General features: G+C 38.9%; 1 protein-coding gene across 2 annotated transcripts in view; it reads right to left on the reverse strand.

Moving 5' to 3' along the window:
* Positions 1-14,535: 14,535 nt before the first annotated feature.
* Positions 14,536-17,077, reverse strand: part of LOC147897900 (K-stimulated pyrophosphate-energized sodium pump protein) — a 29,383-nt gene continuing 26,841 nt past the window's right edge. Inside the window, exons 6-11 of one of the 2 annotated variants that reach the window (XM_087380251.1) lie at positions 16,110-16,166; positions 15,911-15,965; positions 15,712-15,809; positions 15,487-15,577; positions 15,198-15,331; positions 14,536-14,910 (exon numbers count right to left, since the gene is read on the reverse strand). In XM_087380251.1, the coding sequence (XP_087236377.1) occupies positions 14,722-14,910; positions 15,198-15,331; positions 15,487-15,577; positions 15,712-15,809; positions 15,911-15,965; positions 16,110-16,166 (624 nt within the window). In that variant the 3' untranslated portion in view covers positions 14,536-14,721. The remainder of the gene's footprint in view (positions 14,911-15,197; positions 15,332-15,486; positions 15,578-15,711; positions 15,810-15,910; positions 15,966-16,109; positions 16,167-17,077) is intronic. The other variant, XM_087380252.1, reaches the window with a different exon arrangement.

A 17,077-nucleotide genomic window follows, 5' to 3' on the forward strand; every position in this document is an offset into this window, starting at 1 on the left:
AGAAATCTCTCTTTCTCACTGAATTTTCAAAACCTCTCTCTCTTTCACATAATCTCTCAGAGTGAATCTCTCTCAACCAAACCTCTCACAATAAGAATGTCTCACAAAATGAATTGAAATTCTCACAAGGAAATCTCAAGAAATGAATAGAAATCTCTTAAGCAATGACGGAAATTTTCTCTCAAATGGACGGAAATTCTCTACGGAAGTGAACTCTCACAAGAACACTCGAGAACTCTCAATCTCACAATCTCTCTTACACTCTCAAGAATTACAATGTCTCAGCGGAAGACAAGGAAGCTCTGATACCATGACAAAATATGAAGAGGGGAGAGGAGAAGAGTGGAGATAAGGAGAGAGGGCACAGCTAGAGAGCACACCACAAATGACTAACTGTACACTAGATTTAGTTGAAAAAATAGAATATATACAAACCCTTTTAGGGTTAGGGTTAGGGGATCTAACCCTTTCCTTTATAGCACTCTATAAGGTTAGTGCTATGCACATATGATCACGTGATGGTGCTATGCACACATGATCACATGATGTTGAGCGTGAACTCTCAACAATGGATACCTTTACAATTAGCTTAAAACACTCTCCAAAATATCATAAGACATAGAGACCCATAACTTTCAGCAGAGACATGATATAAAATATTCAATCACATATTGAGATGTTCTTTGAAATGGGCTTCGCTCTGATATAAGTTTCTTAAGAAACAAAGAAGCAGTCGGAAAGATATGGGTAGTTTACTAGACGGGGGTAAAAATTGTTTGAAAACAAAAACAGCCACACACAGAGAGTCATAGATTTTTGGCTTAAAATCTAATACAATGACTAAAGACATAAGATGATGCCCCTTTAAGAGAGATTCGTGCTGATATAAGTTTTGTCTAAATCGGACCATCGAGCGAAAAGTTATGAGCATAATACTGACAGGGGGTCAAATTGTCATGAAAAACACCTACTCCTTCTACTGGTGACGACTTGGGAGAATACTATCTCCATGCTTAGACTTCATCAACGGTCCAAGTCCCATAGAGGTCACCTAGGAGGGAAGGAAGAGGTCCCTTTGTGGCTTGGGAAATAGATAAACCATGTATGTGCAATGAGCGGCTAAATAGACAACACTTCTGAGCACTTTGGAAGAGAAAGCAATGGAAAAAGGGAAGAGACACTCAAGAGAGAGAACCTAAAGTACCAATAGAGTGAGACTCCACTCTAATGCAACTCAAAATACTACAAACACAAGGGAGAAGAAGAGGTTTCATACATACAAGAGGGAGCGGAAGCTCCAAGGCTACTCATAGAGAGAGAATGAACTAGAGAGAGATGGATTCAAGAGTCTACATAAGAGAATATCTACAAGAGGGAGAGGAGGCTCATGGAAGAGGCTTGATGAGACTAGAGCTACAGCAACATGAGGCCTAATGGTGGAAGGGATGATGAACAAGGGAGAGTAGGGCTGCTTTTATAGAGATTTTGTCACCCTCCACCCATTTACAATTGCTGCCTGTAGATTCCTTTCCCCATCAATCACATAAGCCCGTATGTTAGCATCCATGTCCTTTTTGGCTACTCTTGCCATATGTCCCATCAAAAGATGCTCAAGACTCTTAAAATATTGAGAAAGTCAAGAGTCTCCCCACATGGAGCCCATAGGGACCCTCTCTTTTCCATATGTCCACATCCTTCTTATTCCACATAGGAATGCTAGAAGGATTCCTCTTGACTCCACACTCCTCCACATGCCTTCCACACGCTTGGCTTGTGGCCTCCCTTATATTATTGGATCACATGGACATGAGCCCACCTCTTTATATGACTCACTCTTCCTATTTTCTAAAAACCCCATAATATCCCATACACAAATAACTCTCACCCATACCAAGGTATTTATCATTCATACACATGGTATTTACAATGATCCATTCCACTCATCCTCTCAATCCCATACAATATCTTAGAAAATAGAAATAAGTGAGAGCCGCTAGGCTATCACTTGATACTCAAACTCAGATTAAGCATAGAAGAAAACAATACCAATGCCAAATAAAGATTATCAATTTTTGGCGTCACAATAGGCATATTTGTAACTTTGTCTACATCTTTTACTTTGCTTATGCTTGGTTCATAACACATTTTCTTTTATGGAACAAACTTTTTTAAAATGTATTGCTTGTAGCACATCCTTAGTGCATTATTATACACATATATATAGTTATCTCACGATTTTTTGACGTTATTTTCTTTTCTTTATGTATTTTTCAAACTCTTTACTCTTTTTTCTCTATGATAGCTTTATATATATATATATATATATATAGAGAGAGAGAGAGAGAGAGAGAGATTTATATATTTGTATATTTAGGTTAATCCTTTTTAGCTTGTTTATCTAGATTAATCTACATTTGGTTTAGATCTTTTTAGGTGTTTTTCACAACTAATTAAATTCTCTCTAGTCCCCCTAAGTTTTGAAGTTTAGGCACACCACTCAAAATAGTTTATGATTAATTGTTGCTCAATTTCTTTATTTAATTTAATTAGTTTATTTAAATTAAAGCTCACACTTTCTCCAAATATATCGATTTGCCAATACAGGTCTGGAATACCCCCCATTGGTTAAAAACATGTTTTAATTATTGAGTGGATTTCCTTCCATATTGGCACTTACTCCCATAATGTAACTTAGTGAGTGGATTAAAATTGTCCCCAGACCCGTTGGCAGTGCATATCCCTGGCAAGAAATCTCCATTTCAGCTCGATTGTTGTCGGCCTTAAATTGCATTACTATGCCCATGGTTAGTTGCTATGGGTAGAGGGTAATATGACCTGGAGCCACTTATTTCCCCATCTCCGTGGACAATGATTACGGACTACTTGATGGTCTAATTTTGAAGGTATATCCAAATGCCCTCTATTTCATGTAAATAGTCAAATTTTGCTAATGAAAATTCTCCCCGCTAACTTCCTCATGAAATTCTATTTGTTTTTTCTAGTAATCCTAGCATAGTTTTTCCACACGAACATGCCGACCACTAACTCGGAGCCAATGATTTTCAGAGGGAAGTGCGAGAAAATTCTATCGTACTAGGTGAGTGCCGGTCATGCACCCACCCCCTTACTCTTTCTTTTGAGTACAAAGTTTATGTCAACCCATGGGACATTGTTTTTGAACAATTTTGGTAGACGTTTATTGATGAGGGCGGTATTTTGAGGCCCAATAACTGGGAGCCCTGGCCCACCTTGAAGTTTTGATGTTTTTAGGGGGTCCCAGGGCACATGGTGTGTTCAACATTGTCCTCCCTCCTTGGCCCAGAGGAAGGCTCTGAAGACCCACTCAATCTCAACCCATTGGCTTTTCTTGAATCGCCAGATAGAGGCTACGTAGATTGTCATTGCTGAGAGGATGTGTTAGACTACCAGGATTTGTGCATTCCATCTTGTGGAGATTCCGTTCCAGCTTCTCAGGTTGCATTTGATTTTATCTTTGAGCTAGTTGAATCGTTGTGAGAGGGTCAATCGTTGTGAGAGGGTCAAACCGATTCCCAAGCATGCTCCTAGGTACCTCACTATTTGCTCGTGGGGAATCTCCTACACCTTGCATGTCTCTGAGACAATCCCAAAGGGGGGTGTGGTCCGTTCTTACTAACGAAGGTCTTTTGCCAGCTACACTAGAAGCCTGAGGCCGTGCAAAGCCATTGGAGTTTTTCCATGAGAAATGTCACACTAGCTCAGTCTTCTTGTGCAAGGGATAGGATGTCGGCGGTGAACATCTATAGGCAGAGTTGGTTGCCACAGATGTCAGCTCAACCCATGACATGTACCGCCAAATGGTACAACCACAGACGTTGATTCTCGACATCAACAAGAAATAGGCTATGTGAAGAGTAGCTGCATAGTGGAAATTCAAACTGAAGGATATCTAGAAAGTAGGGTGGGCAAAGCGCGATTTCTCATGTAGAAAATCATGAATCAGTGGCTTCTGCTGATGAGGGGCAAATTAGGCAAAATGATCCAAGTTGACGTCAACTACCCCCTCCATGGCAAGTCCGTTGAGGTCATCCGCCACTTATTTTAGAACTTCCTGGTAGCTAGAGGGGCATGGCTCAAGATTGAGGCCATGATCCACAAGGCGGACCTCATGCAACATTTTCATCTCGGCTCGCAATGGAAGGTACCGCTCCTACGTGATGCCACTGTGCTCCCGTCCACCTTGGCAACTAGCTAGCCATACAATAGGGCCACTCTCCTCCTAGCTGTTTGGGATCTTAGGAGCAAACTAATCTTCCAGGGGAAGATCTCCTTGGGATACAGAGAGGAGAGAGTCATTGCAATGGTAAGGAGTAACCTTAGAGACTTTAGTTTGGTAGTCCGACTAGCAAAACTGCCAATTAGCCACACCCCTACCACACCTTGTTCAAAATTTGTGTACACATGCCTCCCTGAGCCGCATACTATGGTTGCATGCAACGTAGGCCTAGGTCACACAATGGGCCAAATTTTCTACTTGTCTTTCTTTTTTGAGGGTTGACCACCCTACTAATACATTCAGCCTTTTGTTTGGTTTCCTCTTTCACATATGGCTTCCCACTACCATTGCACTCACCCCATATGACTAAAGGACCCTAAGGAAAGGGCTTTAGTCCAATAGTGGTGCTCATAGAATCTTATCACGTAATTATCATTTTGGACCTAGTTTGTTGGCATATGAATAATGGAGATAGTGTGGGGGTTGAATTTGGTCAAGGCGCCATATAGGTGCATTGTTGCTATATCTAGTGGCTTCATTCGTCTTCCTATTGTGCCTTGGAGCATTTAATATTGAAGCAATTTTAGTCCTTAAGGGGATTTCAATAATATTGGTCATTATCAATCTTTCAATGATATTGGCCATTATCTTGCATATTGGGCTCGGCGTGATTGCACTCTATGTATGGTAACTTGCATTGCTCTTGCTATTTGAGCATCCAATCTTCTTTTCTTCCTTTTACAACCAAGTTGCAACCATGATTGAAGTCTTCAATGAAGCATCCAAAATTGTGAAATCTCACTTTCCTTGGTCTACCATTTGACCAATTGATACAAGGCTCTTGTCAATGGTTGGCATATGCAACATTCCATTCAAGCTCTTCACTTTCACATCATCCATCTCTTGAGCCAATATGCATAATTCTATGCTTAATTCCATCTCTTATAGCAACATAACCTGTCACCTTCAATTCTTTCTTATTGTTGAACCATTCTTTGTGACATGTCATATGATTTGAAGCTCCCCAATCTACATACCAAGCATCATCCTCCGTATTTTTTTCCATCATATTGCCAATCTCATGATTCATGGCCAATAAGCTTTCCGAGTTTACTTCATTTGTCCAACTTGTTGTTTCCATGTTACAACTTGCCATTTTGCAAATCATTTTGCTTCTTGTAACATTCCCATGAAAATTGGCCAAGCTTCCCATAATAATGACATCTACTCTCAAAATCTATGGGCTTAGCATGAAATAGACCTCTTCCTCTAGCACATGTACCTCTCCCCCTACTTTAGGAGTAAGTTCTACCACCAAGGTATTTCCTCTTCCTCAATTCCCATGTGCATTGTATTGATTTTGTTGCTATTGGCCTTGCCAATCTATATTATTCCTACCACTGTTCCTCCACCTCATGAGGCTCTTCCCCTCACTCCACAACCTCTTTGCTAAGCGTAAAAGGCTTGAACACGAGCCTGTGTATTTCCAACAGTCATGTTTCCAAATGCAATCTTTACTTCCTCATTTATGAGCAATGCAGCAAGCTCATCAAAGGCAAGTGGCATCTCATGCACAGAAATAGATGTGTCCAACGGCTTGTAGTCTTTGCAAAGACCATTCAATATAACTACAACAAAGTCTACATCATCCATTGGTGAGTCAATAGATGCCAATGCATCTACATAGTCCTGCTATATCTATGGATCTTTTTGTTTGCCAAATACAATGGAACATCCAAAGCAGCAAAAGAACACGACAATAGTGATTCAAAAATGTTGTTGCCTTACAAGAGGGGAAATCAACAGACTTGCTTGAATCAGTTGATTTATTTGTAACTTTCGAGCTCATAGTTCCTTATAATGTTTGAATCATTACTCCCTTCATTGGTGTTTGACCTGCTTTCTTGTCGCCCCTTTTGGTTTCTTGCTTGACCTTTTTGCTTTTGCTACCTTGTTCTATGCTAGCTGTCACTACTTGCCTTTTTTGATGCTACTCTACTCTTTGCTGCACTCAACTTGTTCTATGTTGTCTTTCATTGCTTACCTTATTTTACTGTCCTCTGCTTCTCTCTTCGTTGCACTCAACATGTTGCTTGCTTGAGGATTGAGAGTCCAGTTCCTCCCCCTCCCCCCTTTTCCTTCTTTTCTAAAATAGCATTTCTTAGCAATAGTTTGATTCTCTTAGCTCACAATCCCCTCTAACCAAGTGCGTATATGCAATAACAGCTCCAACAATGACATTGCCCTTGAACTAGATCTTGAGCAAAGACAACTAACACTGTATTCAAAAAAATTAGACTTTAGCAAAGTCCAATTTTAGAATTGGACTAAATAAATCTCCAAATTTTGTGAATATCATAGGCACATGGTCTTTCCCCATATATTTGAAAAAATATATTGAAATATTGCTTGAAACTTTAGACATCTACTTGCATAGAGTGATTTTGATCCTTAGACAAATGGAAAGATAAGTGTTCTCAAAGAGAAGTGGTGTACATATAAACCATTTTCAATTTGATGTTTTAATTCACCCATTGAAAAGAAAATATTACATTATTGCTTGAAACTTTAGACATCTACTTGCATAAAGTGATTTTGATCCTTAGACAAATGGGAAGATAAGTGTTCTTAGAGAGAGGTGGTGTACATATACACCCTTTTCAATTGGGTGCTTTAATTCACCTAGAGATGAAGCACATGTTTTCAAAAATATTTATACACATCATTAAAATAAACTATTTAAAAATATTCATACACATAGCTGAGAAAGAGAAAAGGATTTCTTTTTACATATAGGAAAGACACCCTAGTTTGCATTATTTCCTTCTTCGGATTTCTCAAGCTCCTCTTGCCTTAGATGTTGAACTTCCTCTTTTAATTCTTCAACACTATAGCCTACATCCAACAAGGCTTGATATATTTTGTCAAGTTTCACTTCATGAGATAGTTGATGGAGAGAGAGAGAGAGAGAGAGAGAGAGAGAGAGAGAGAGAGAAAGAGAGAGAGAGAGATGAGTACACATGATATAGCTACCTGTACATTATGTTGTATTGAACATAAACATGAATATATGCACGAGAACCCCTTAGGGTTAGGGTTAGGGTTAGGGTTAGGGTTAGGGTTAGGGTTAGGGTTAGGGTTAGGGTTATTGTTTCCCCTTAATGCCCTATAGATATGGTGCAATTTACACCATCCTTAGCACCGCCTCTTAAATTGCACTGGGTAAGTAGAGGGTGCATGCACAAGATCTTTTTGTGTTTCGTTTGGTGCATATGATAGCATCCAAAACTTAAAAAAAAAACTGGAAAGAATTAGAGTAGTATGTGCATGTGTGAGCTCAATGACTATGTAGTGGAAGCCTATATAATGAGTACAAGTTATGAGATCTTATGCATAATTAATTTTTGGGTCATCCTTTGCCTTTGGGAACAAAACCCAAGAGATAGGCCCAAGGGAAGAGGAACCAAATATGCAAAAAGTAAAGTCCACCTGGATCAAAGACTAATCTTTTCTAGGCTGATGATTACACCACATGGTTAAATCTTGGCTATGTGATTGTGTGGCCACCATCTTGCCCTCATAAAGGTTTGGCCACTTGGTCAAATATCCTCTAGGCTTTGTGATTGTAAAGACACCATCTTGCCCTAATAATAGTTTGGCCATGTGGTCAAAATATTTTCGAGGATGCCTACATATGTGGACACTCTCCTCAATGTTTTGTTTGGATACCATGTTGCCCTTGTAAAGATTTGGCAACAAGGCCAAAACTTGCCGACACTCTCATCAAGATTTGGTTTGGACACCATCCTTCCCTCACAAAGATTTGGCCACAAGGTCAAAGCTTCTCTAGGCTTTGTCACTGTGTGGACACCATCTTGCCATCATAAAGATTTGGCCAAATGGTCAAATCTTGTCCAGGCTACATACTTGTGTGGACACTCTCCTCAATGTTTTGTTTGGATACCATCTTGCCCCCGTAAAGATTTGGCCACAAGGTCAAAACTTTCCAACAATGTCATCAATGTTTTGTTTGGATGCCATCCTACCCTTATAAAGATTTGGCAACATGGTCAAGCCTTCTCTAAGATTTATGATGTGTGGACACAATCTTGTAGCAATCATAAAGATTTAGATACATGGTCAAATCTTCTCCAAGCTACATGCTTGTGTGGACTCACTCAAGGTTTTGTTTGGACACCATTGTGCCCTTGTAAAGATTTGGCCACAAGGTCAAAAATTACTACACTCCCATCAAAGTTTGACTTGGACATTATATTTACCTCATAAATATTTTGCCACATAAGTTTCTTTAGGTTGCTTGCTTGTATGGATAATCTACTGAAGGTTTTGTTTGGCCCTTGTAAAGATTTGGCCACAAGGTCAAAACTTTCGCACTCCTATCAAGGTTTGATTGACACCATCTTTCTCTCATAAAGATTTGGCCCCACATGGTCATAACTTTGATAGGCTTTGTGATTGTGTGGACACCATCTTGCCATCATAAAGATTTGACCATATGGTCAAATTTTCTCTATGCTTTGTGAATGTGTGGACATCACACACACACACACACACACACAAAGAGAGAGAGAGAGAGAGAGAGAGAGAGAGAGAGAGAGATTTGGATATGGTAGTAAGGAGAGAGATATCATCACGTGGTTAAATTTTTTTGACAACAAAATTTCTAAGGCTGGGATTCCCCTACCAAACTTTGATCCGAAGATGTTCTGGCCAAGTGGGCAAGTTTTTATGCCAAAATTGATTAGAATGAGTTCTCCTCCTTTTTAGGCATCATGGGTGAAGAAACTCGATGTGGAGATATAGTTAATTTGATGGTTAGCCATGAAGTTGTGGCCGTGGGGATAGTACATACAACAATCCCTACCGACACATGTCATGGAAAATTTCTTGGTGTTGGATGTCTAGTGGTGTCAGCGGAAAAATTTCTCAATATTAGTATAGTTTTTCTATTTCCAACAAATGATGCATGCAGGTTTGTGATGTAATTTTTTCACGTGGAAAAATGAAAAAATACTGAGAGTAGCATGACAAACACAACACAATGCTTATGACCATGACAAAGACAAAACTAACATATGTAATGGTGATGGGACAATGGTATAATGTGATGAGGTGCTTGAAGGTATGATTGCAATAGTGTACATGATAGATGGAGAGAAATGAGAGTGATGCTATGGTAAGATAGGAATACACAATGCTTGGAATAGGGGTCATCAAGGACTGAACTACTAGGAGATCTTGATGTCAGTGTCGTGGTGGACATGGCATACAATGCTAATGGATCATCAACTCTGATTGATGATCTAGATTGTGTTGATTAGGTGAGGTGTCCTATCAAGAGACTCGGCTTTGAGGATGGAAGACCGTTGCTAAAGGATGAACACATGAAGGGTACCACATGTGAAGTAGTCATAATTCAGGGAATGGGGGTTCTAGTGATGATTTCATCCTGAGAAAGAATTCAATCTATCTCAAAACGATAACTTATTGTATGGGAAATTTGAAGTCAAGGGTTCTTGCACAAAAGGCTTCTATATTGAGGTTATCTATGGATGATGTTTTGCGAGTAGCAACAACTTATTGTTGTGATACAAAATGTTGTTTAGCTCACTAATCGAGAAGAAGTGAGCTTCACAAGTACTTTTAGAGCTTACACTTGGAAGCATTCACTAACTATGTTTATGATGTCAAATCATGTTGATAGTGTGGATATGAGAACATATAATTTTGTGGTTAACTGCATGATATAAGATATACGACATCCCAAAGACTACATCTTATAGGTACATGTGTCAGTATCACCAGTGTGTGCAAAGAGTCATTCATGGAAACAAAGAGGTTTTAAGGAAAGCTTGGGATCACACTCAAATAGGAAGAGAAATTATGAGTGACTTTGTGGGGGAAAATGCAAATTGAATGCCACACAAAAACTGAATAGGACAAGATGGGTGGATCTTGAGAAACACAATTGGTAATTCCATATATGTAATAGAAAGTAGGCATCTTGAGCGAAGTTAGTACAACATTCGAATAGCTAGGATATAAGAAGAGGTATATGTCCACATTCAACAGAGTTCAAGCATGTCAGTGTTGCAAAGGCCACTGAGTTCTCAAAGTGCAGCATTTGTTCAGAGATCAAAGAGCAATTGGGGGCAACAAAATGTATACAAGCAAATGATAAACTCTTGAGGCAACGCTAATGTAACCTGCTACAATAAAAACACTATAGAAATCTCTATTATGCATTGCATTTGGCAACACAAATGAATCCAAAAAAAACCTTCCGCATCATACATCATAATATGGATCAACAGAAGACAAGAATAACAAGATTCAGGGTCTGATCAAAAGAGAAACAAATCCACTCAATTTTCAATTTCACTAATAGGTGTGATTACACATGGGAATGGATAGAAAAGTGATAATCAGGCCATAATCCCAAAGGTAACCAAAGAAAAGGGGTAAGATAGAAATATGGTCACTTTTCTTTGGGATTATGGCCTGATGATCCAAACTTCACTATGGCATGGTTATCAATGTGTTTATGAAACTTAGACCGGTGATTTGGCAAAGGATGGCATGTTGAGATCAAGCAATGCACTAAATTTGTGAAAGATATTGGATCATCACAAAGGTGAATTCAATCAAAACGTGTGTGTGGATAAGGTGGTGGTAGTAGATGGTCAAACAGAGTTCAAATGATTGTCAGAAAACTTGTAACTATAAGTAACAATTGTGCATCAGCAAAAAAGTCGGTAGTTATTTGCATTTTTATCACTCTTGGTGGCACAAGGGATCTTCAAGATGATCCAACCAGGATTCCTCATGGTGGGTTATACACATAAAGGCATTGATACCATGTTCAACAAACTCTCAGAGATGCCCAAGGCAAGGATGACATTCACTTTTCCACACATGATTCATCATTTTCAATTGTGCCAACCTTCAAGGCCCATACCATTCCTAATAATACATTTTCAATTGTGTCAATATTCAAGGCCTACACCATTCCTAATAATAAATGTCCTTGATTTCAAGAATTACAGCCATTACCTCTTGTGCAATGGACATGATGCATAGGTAGGACATTCAAAACCATTACAATTTAGACTTTATATGAAAGGGAGCTTGCCAAACATGCAGTACAAGATGCATCCAAAGTCGATTGAGTGGCTACCGAAGGATGGTGGCTTTGAATTGTGCACGATGGACAATTTTGGGGAGCCCATTCTTCCATCAAGGTCCGCAATTTTGGTACCCATTTTGAGTACATCAAGGACCACCAAGAGGTGGTAAATCAAAGGTTACCTAAAGTATTGGGAAAGATGGTCAACATCACAAGGTCCTGATGCTTAGTTCACACAGTACATAGCACCTGTGATTGAGAATTAGAAAATATGGTGGATGCCCTAGAAACTCTGAATATGCAGGAGTAAGAAGTATTCAAGATATTTGGCCAAGGACACATGGTGAAGGCGTATATGTTGCAATGGATGACATGGATGACTTCGAAGAGCTAGAAGAATTGGATCATGACTATTGTGGGCCTTCAGGCAAATGAAGTAAAGATGCATTCAAGACACTACTGGATGTCAAAACTGGTGATTTTGTGCTTGTTCGACCATCAGGCGCAATTTACCCAATTTACCATCAGGCACAAAGTGATACAAATGTAAATAGGACATCACTGAACTATAAGATGATACTTATACAACATTGAGCATCTGTTTGCATTTGCTGAAATGCTACAGATGAAGAAGTGTATTCAGAGTGTTGAGATAAATTTTTGATGTGCAACACAAAGGATCCTAAGCGATGGGAGACTATAGATAGTATTGTAATTGCATGGATGCATACAAGTACTAGACTCCCCAAAAGAATAAAAATTCCAAGAAAACATGTGCCAAAGGCCCAAGAAAATGAGAAGTTTCCTTCGAGGAGGCATATTTGTGATGTAACAAGTTTACGCATGCGGTGTTTTATAAACACCACCAATATCGGTATTATCAACCTTGTATCATGTGGATAAATATTCCTAGTTTTATAAACACTACCATCACACCATGTCAAAAAATGGGGGTTTAGATCATTTGTAACTCTAGCATACTATTTCATGGAGTTCCATATTAACCAAATTCCCAACCTTAATGGGATTTTTCTCCTTTGGGAATTCCACCAGTATTCAAAACTCCACAATTCCCTGATATGGTCCATGCGTGCGTGCACGAGAGAGAGAGTGTGTGTGTGTGTGTGTGTGTGTGTGTGTGTCTGTGTGTTTGTGTGTGTGTACATGTACACATGCATGCATGCATGCATATGTACGTACATACATACAAATTATGTATGCATGTATGGATTTTTTAATTTAATTAATATTAATATATAAAGGTTAATCTTAAGTTTAAGGTTGGTTTTGTTGTTATGTACAAAGTCTCACATGGTGTCACAAACTAAGTGAGCTCGCTTGAGAGGAGGTTCATCTAAGAAATTTGAGAGCTTTAATTTTGAGAGGATCACCCCTCGAGAGAGGTACAAAGGATTTCAAGGGAGTGATTCTAGGCCACCCAAGCAAGGCAACATATAATGACATTGTGGGTTCCCTTGTGCTTGTATACTTGTTGCCTCTCCCTATACCCTCATGTGATGTATTGGCTAGTTAAAGTGATGCATGTTGATATTTTGGACGATACATACTTGTATGTCTTCCATTGTACAAATTTATTTCTACTTTCATGATACTCAGTAAGAAAGCAACGAAAATACCGTAGAAACCTTGATTAGATAAGCTATTTAAGGTCATCCAAGACTCTAGATCATTTGCCTATACCACAGCTCATTGGTTCTTAAGGGGTTAATCCACATCAAGCAAGTGTTGAAGGCTACCCACAAGGATCACTTGCTGTCTAGAGGAGGGATCTATATCCAAGGGCCGCAAACCCTTAAGATCCATGCGATAGTATCTTCATCCCACAACAAAGTACTCTAGAGATAATATGAAAGCTTGCAAGATGAAGGAATACAAATTGGCAACTCCCATAAAGACACATGCTAAGCTATCCAAGAAGGATTATTCCTTGGTAGACATCACTACCTATCGGAAAATGATTCACAACCTTATTTATTTATCTAATACAAGGCTTGGCGTTTTTAAGTGCATAAGATGGCAACCAAAAAATAATGGTACTAACACTATTAAAGTGGTATGTACCTAAGCACAGTGACTATGCAATCAGAATATGTACATTGAATACATCTTGTACATCGAGTATAAGTTAACCTTTTGTTGCCCCTCTCAAGTGTAGCTGACAAAGTTATCAGAAGTATGAGAACCTGTCAAGGAAAAGTAATTCCATAAAGATATATGCTACTAGTCTTCTATTGGATATAAAACACGCTCTCTTTTCACTGAGTACTTTTTCTCGAATGTAGTGATGTACTTCATTGATGCTTTGGTTTGGCATGAACATTAAGCTCTTTGACATTTGAATAGTGTTCATACTAGCAAGTAAATTAAAAAAATAAATTCTCTCAAAAGGACTTCAATAATTTTTAATAAGAGTTTTTTGAACCAAATTACTACACATGCAACATTGATGAATCCTTTGTATTTTGCTTCAGCTAATAATGAGAACAGTGTTTGTTTTTTCACGCTTTGTCAAGACAAAAGTAGTTGATCTAATACGGGCAATGTATGCACAGCTGGGTCTGTTATTTACACTTCCTACTCAATCGACATCAAAGTATATCCCTGGCCATCAAAAGATAGTCTACTTGTCATAAAGTACTCCATAATCCCATGTCCCTTACACTTATCTAAGGACTCTTTTAGCTACAATGAGATCAGTTTTTTTGGGATTCTGAATGAATCAAGCTGAGAATGCCTACTTGATAAAGAGATGCATTGCCTTTGTGTAGTCAAATAGATCAAGCTTCCAATTGCTTATATTGATGAGGATCTATAACAGGAGAATTATAATGAGCTGCCCATATGATGTTGCATTCCATAAAGAGGAAAGAATGGCTAGCTATCAAGCATTCTCTATGTGCATGCCTAAAAGAAGATCATTTTAAATTTACCCTAATTAGGCATTGCCTTTTTACAACTCTATTCTGCACTATTACAAAGTGCATTAAGTGCAACATATATATAACGATGAGCTTGCCTCCTCAACTAGCTGATTCCTTCTGCAACTTTATATACAAAACTCCTGTAATTTTATTTTTTAAAGGACATGACCCCAAGAAAGTGCTCAAAATGCTTATAGAGCTGATTGGAGCATAAATAGCCAGTACATCAGTTGAACTCTTGTGTGACTTTATATTTCAACAAACGTTTTATAAGCACCAGGTGCAGACATTGAGCCCAAAACCCAGCATCCTCATGATGACAATAGCACACCTCCATTAAAACAAATACAAGAATCGGCAAATGGCTGAAAGCAAAATCAGTCCTCCCTATGATGTGGCTGTAACGTGCCACAAATCCATTCCTGAATGCAATTTACAATTCTATGCAATTTCTGAAATATGACTGCAAACACAGCTATTATAAAATTCCAGAAGGATGTGGGCCAGTAATAAGGATGAAGAAGCCGAAAAAAGAGGCTGATAAGATGCCTTGAGTAGCGGCCCACCTACCAACACATATGCCAATGTTAGGTTATTGATGTTCAGACACACTCATCTTTGTCTGAGAAATAGCTTTCCACTGTGCTGATTTCTAAACCTCGAAAGTGTGACCCGGGTTGCAAAAATTTTGATTGGGAAGTGCGGGTCATTCTTTTTGTTAAGAGCTGTGGCAATCAAGTAGAAAGGGGCATTCTCACAATGTGGCTTATGGCCAATCTATCACAAACATCCTCGATGCAACTCTGATGGTCTTGATGAAAGCATGCAAAAGTGCACAGTACGTAAAACTTACAGGAAAAAGACAGTCCAAAGTATCCCATGCAGCATGGCGAACAAGCCTGGTTGGATACATGGGGCCTCCTGGGGCTGTGAAGCTGTATAAAGCAGACTTCAATCTCGTACTGGTTGTCACATGCAGCTCCAGGCCTGAATAAGTTTGAATCAGAACAAGCAAGTAAGAAGATCCTCATGAGTTTAGCCTATAAATAATCTACACCTTACATATAGGAGGGAAATAACGTGTGCAGGTGAAAAACAAAAACAGCAAAGAACTAGAGACAGATGTCAAACATAATATCAACCATTCATTAATTGGAAGAGGTAACTGCCTTTCAAAGCTTTAGCACTCTGCAGATAATGGAGTAAAACAGGCTCCACCTTGATCTTCTGTAACTGTAGAATGAAGTTAAAACAAAGCAGAACCTCTCATCATTACTCTCCAAGAGATCTTCTCAGAAGGAATTCTTAGAACAGATGTACAGCACGCTTAAAACAACCCACTGTCTTCCACTCCAATAAAACCATGCCTGATCTGTGAGCTCCGTCACAAAAACATCCGATGGTCCACCCATAGAACAACTTGACAATACAGAACCCCTGTTTAAGAACTCCTCCAACCTGTCACCTACATGATTAATTTTAAATTCTTAGATAGCAGCATAAACATGTCACCCTCATTGAAATTCTGGTCATTTATAGAGCACAACAAACCTGAAGAGAGATTACCTGGTTCATAGAAAAAAAAAAACCTTGCAATCAGACGAACAAGATCCCTCCTAGCCTATGACAAAAAAAATTAATGCAGCAGACGCATGTGGATTCATAAGATAACATTGAAAACCAATAAGACTGGTTTCTTCCGTGAAAATCCAAGCAAGTAGAAGCCAAATTTATAAAATCTGTAGCAAGAGGAGAGAAGAAATACCTGCATTGGCAGCTTGTTTCGAGATGTAGACTTCAATACAACTTCTTCAAAGGAGTACTGGACTCCAAAAAGGAGAAAACAAAGAATTCAATGATTCCACTTCAGGAACTTGCCACATCATCTAGCAGTCTGAGAACCGTAATTTGTGTCTACATAGGTCAAGAATTGCTAATTTTGTGTTTACACCCTACACATGTTGTTCCTTTTCGAATTATGAGAGATTATCAATGATAGCTGATTGTTCTCCTCTTTGTATTTCAATGTGCTCCACTTTTCATCTCAACGTTAAGAATATGTCTTTAAAAATAAATAAGCTCCAAGAACCAGAACTTCAAATACTTTCGAGCAACGAGAAGTCACCCAAATCCAATCTCAACCCAACAGATACTACAGTGCGTTCATGGTTGTTGCTGCAATAACTGGATATAAGGCACTTGCTACCCTTGAGTCTTGCAATTCCAATACACAAACTTGGAAGTAACATTGGAAAGCTAAATCAACGCTGGGTTGAACAAACAATTTTAGGGGTGATGTAGTATGAGATAAAAATAAAATTTCCAGCAGTTGGTACTAACAGGATACAAGAGGTAGAGTAAGTGGGCTTTTACATGAAAGGCCCTCACGTTAGACATGATACATGAGGTGAAGTTAGTGGGCTTCTACATGAAAGGCGCGCAATTAGTACAACAACACAACAATCAGTTAAGCATAAGCAAATACCCACATCTTGGATGAACAGTGTGTAGCATAACAACTACAGGGACTTACAACTGTAAGAACATTATGAGCATATATCATAAGCCAACAAAATCGTGCCTCTTAACCACTATGGGTCACATCAATGTAAGGTAGCTGCACACCATGGGTAGAAAAAACATGAGAACAAAATGCACAGGAACTGAACTGCTTCATTTTAGAAGAAGAAGCATTTGCAAAAAGTACCACATGGCCTCAAGAGCTAGGACAGG

The sequence above is a fragment of the Dipteris shenzhenensis genome, chromosome 10 (assembly GCF_047967505.1).
Source record: "Dipteris shenzhenensis isolate YYH24624 ecotype China chromosome 10, Dip_SZ_1.0, whole genome shotgun sequence".
NCBI classification, from domain to species: Eukaryota; Viridiplantae; Streptophyta; class Polypodiopsida; order Gleicheniales; family Dipteridaceae; genus Dipteris; species Dipteris shenzhenensis.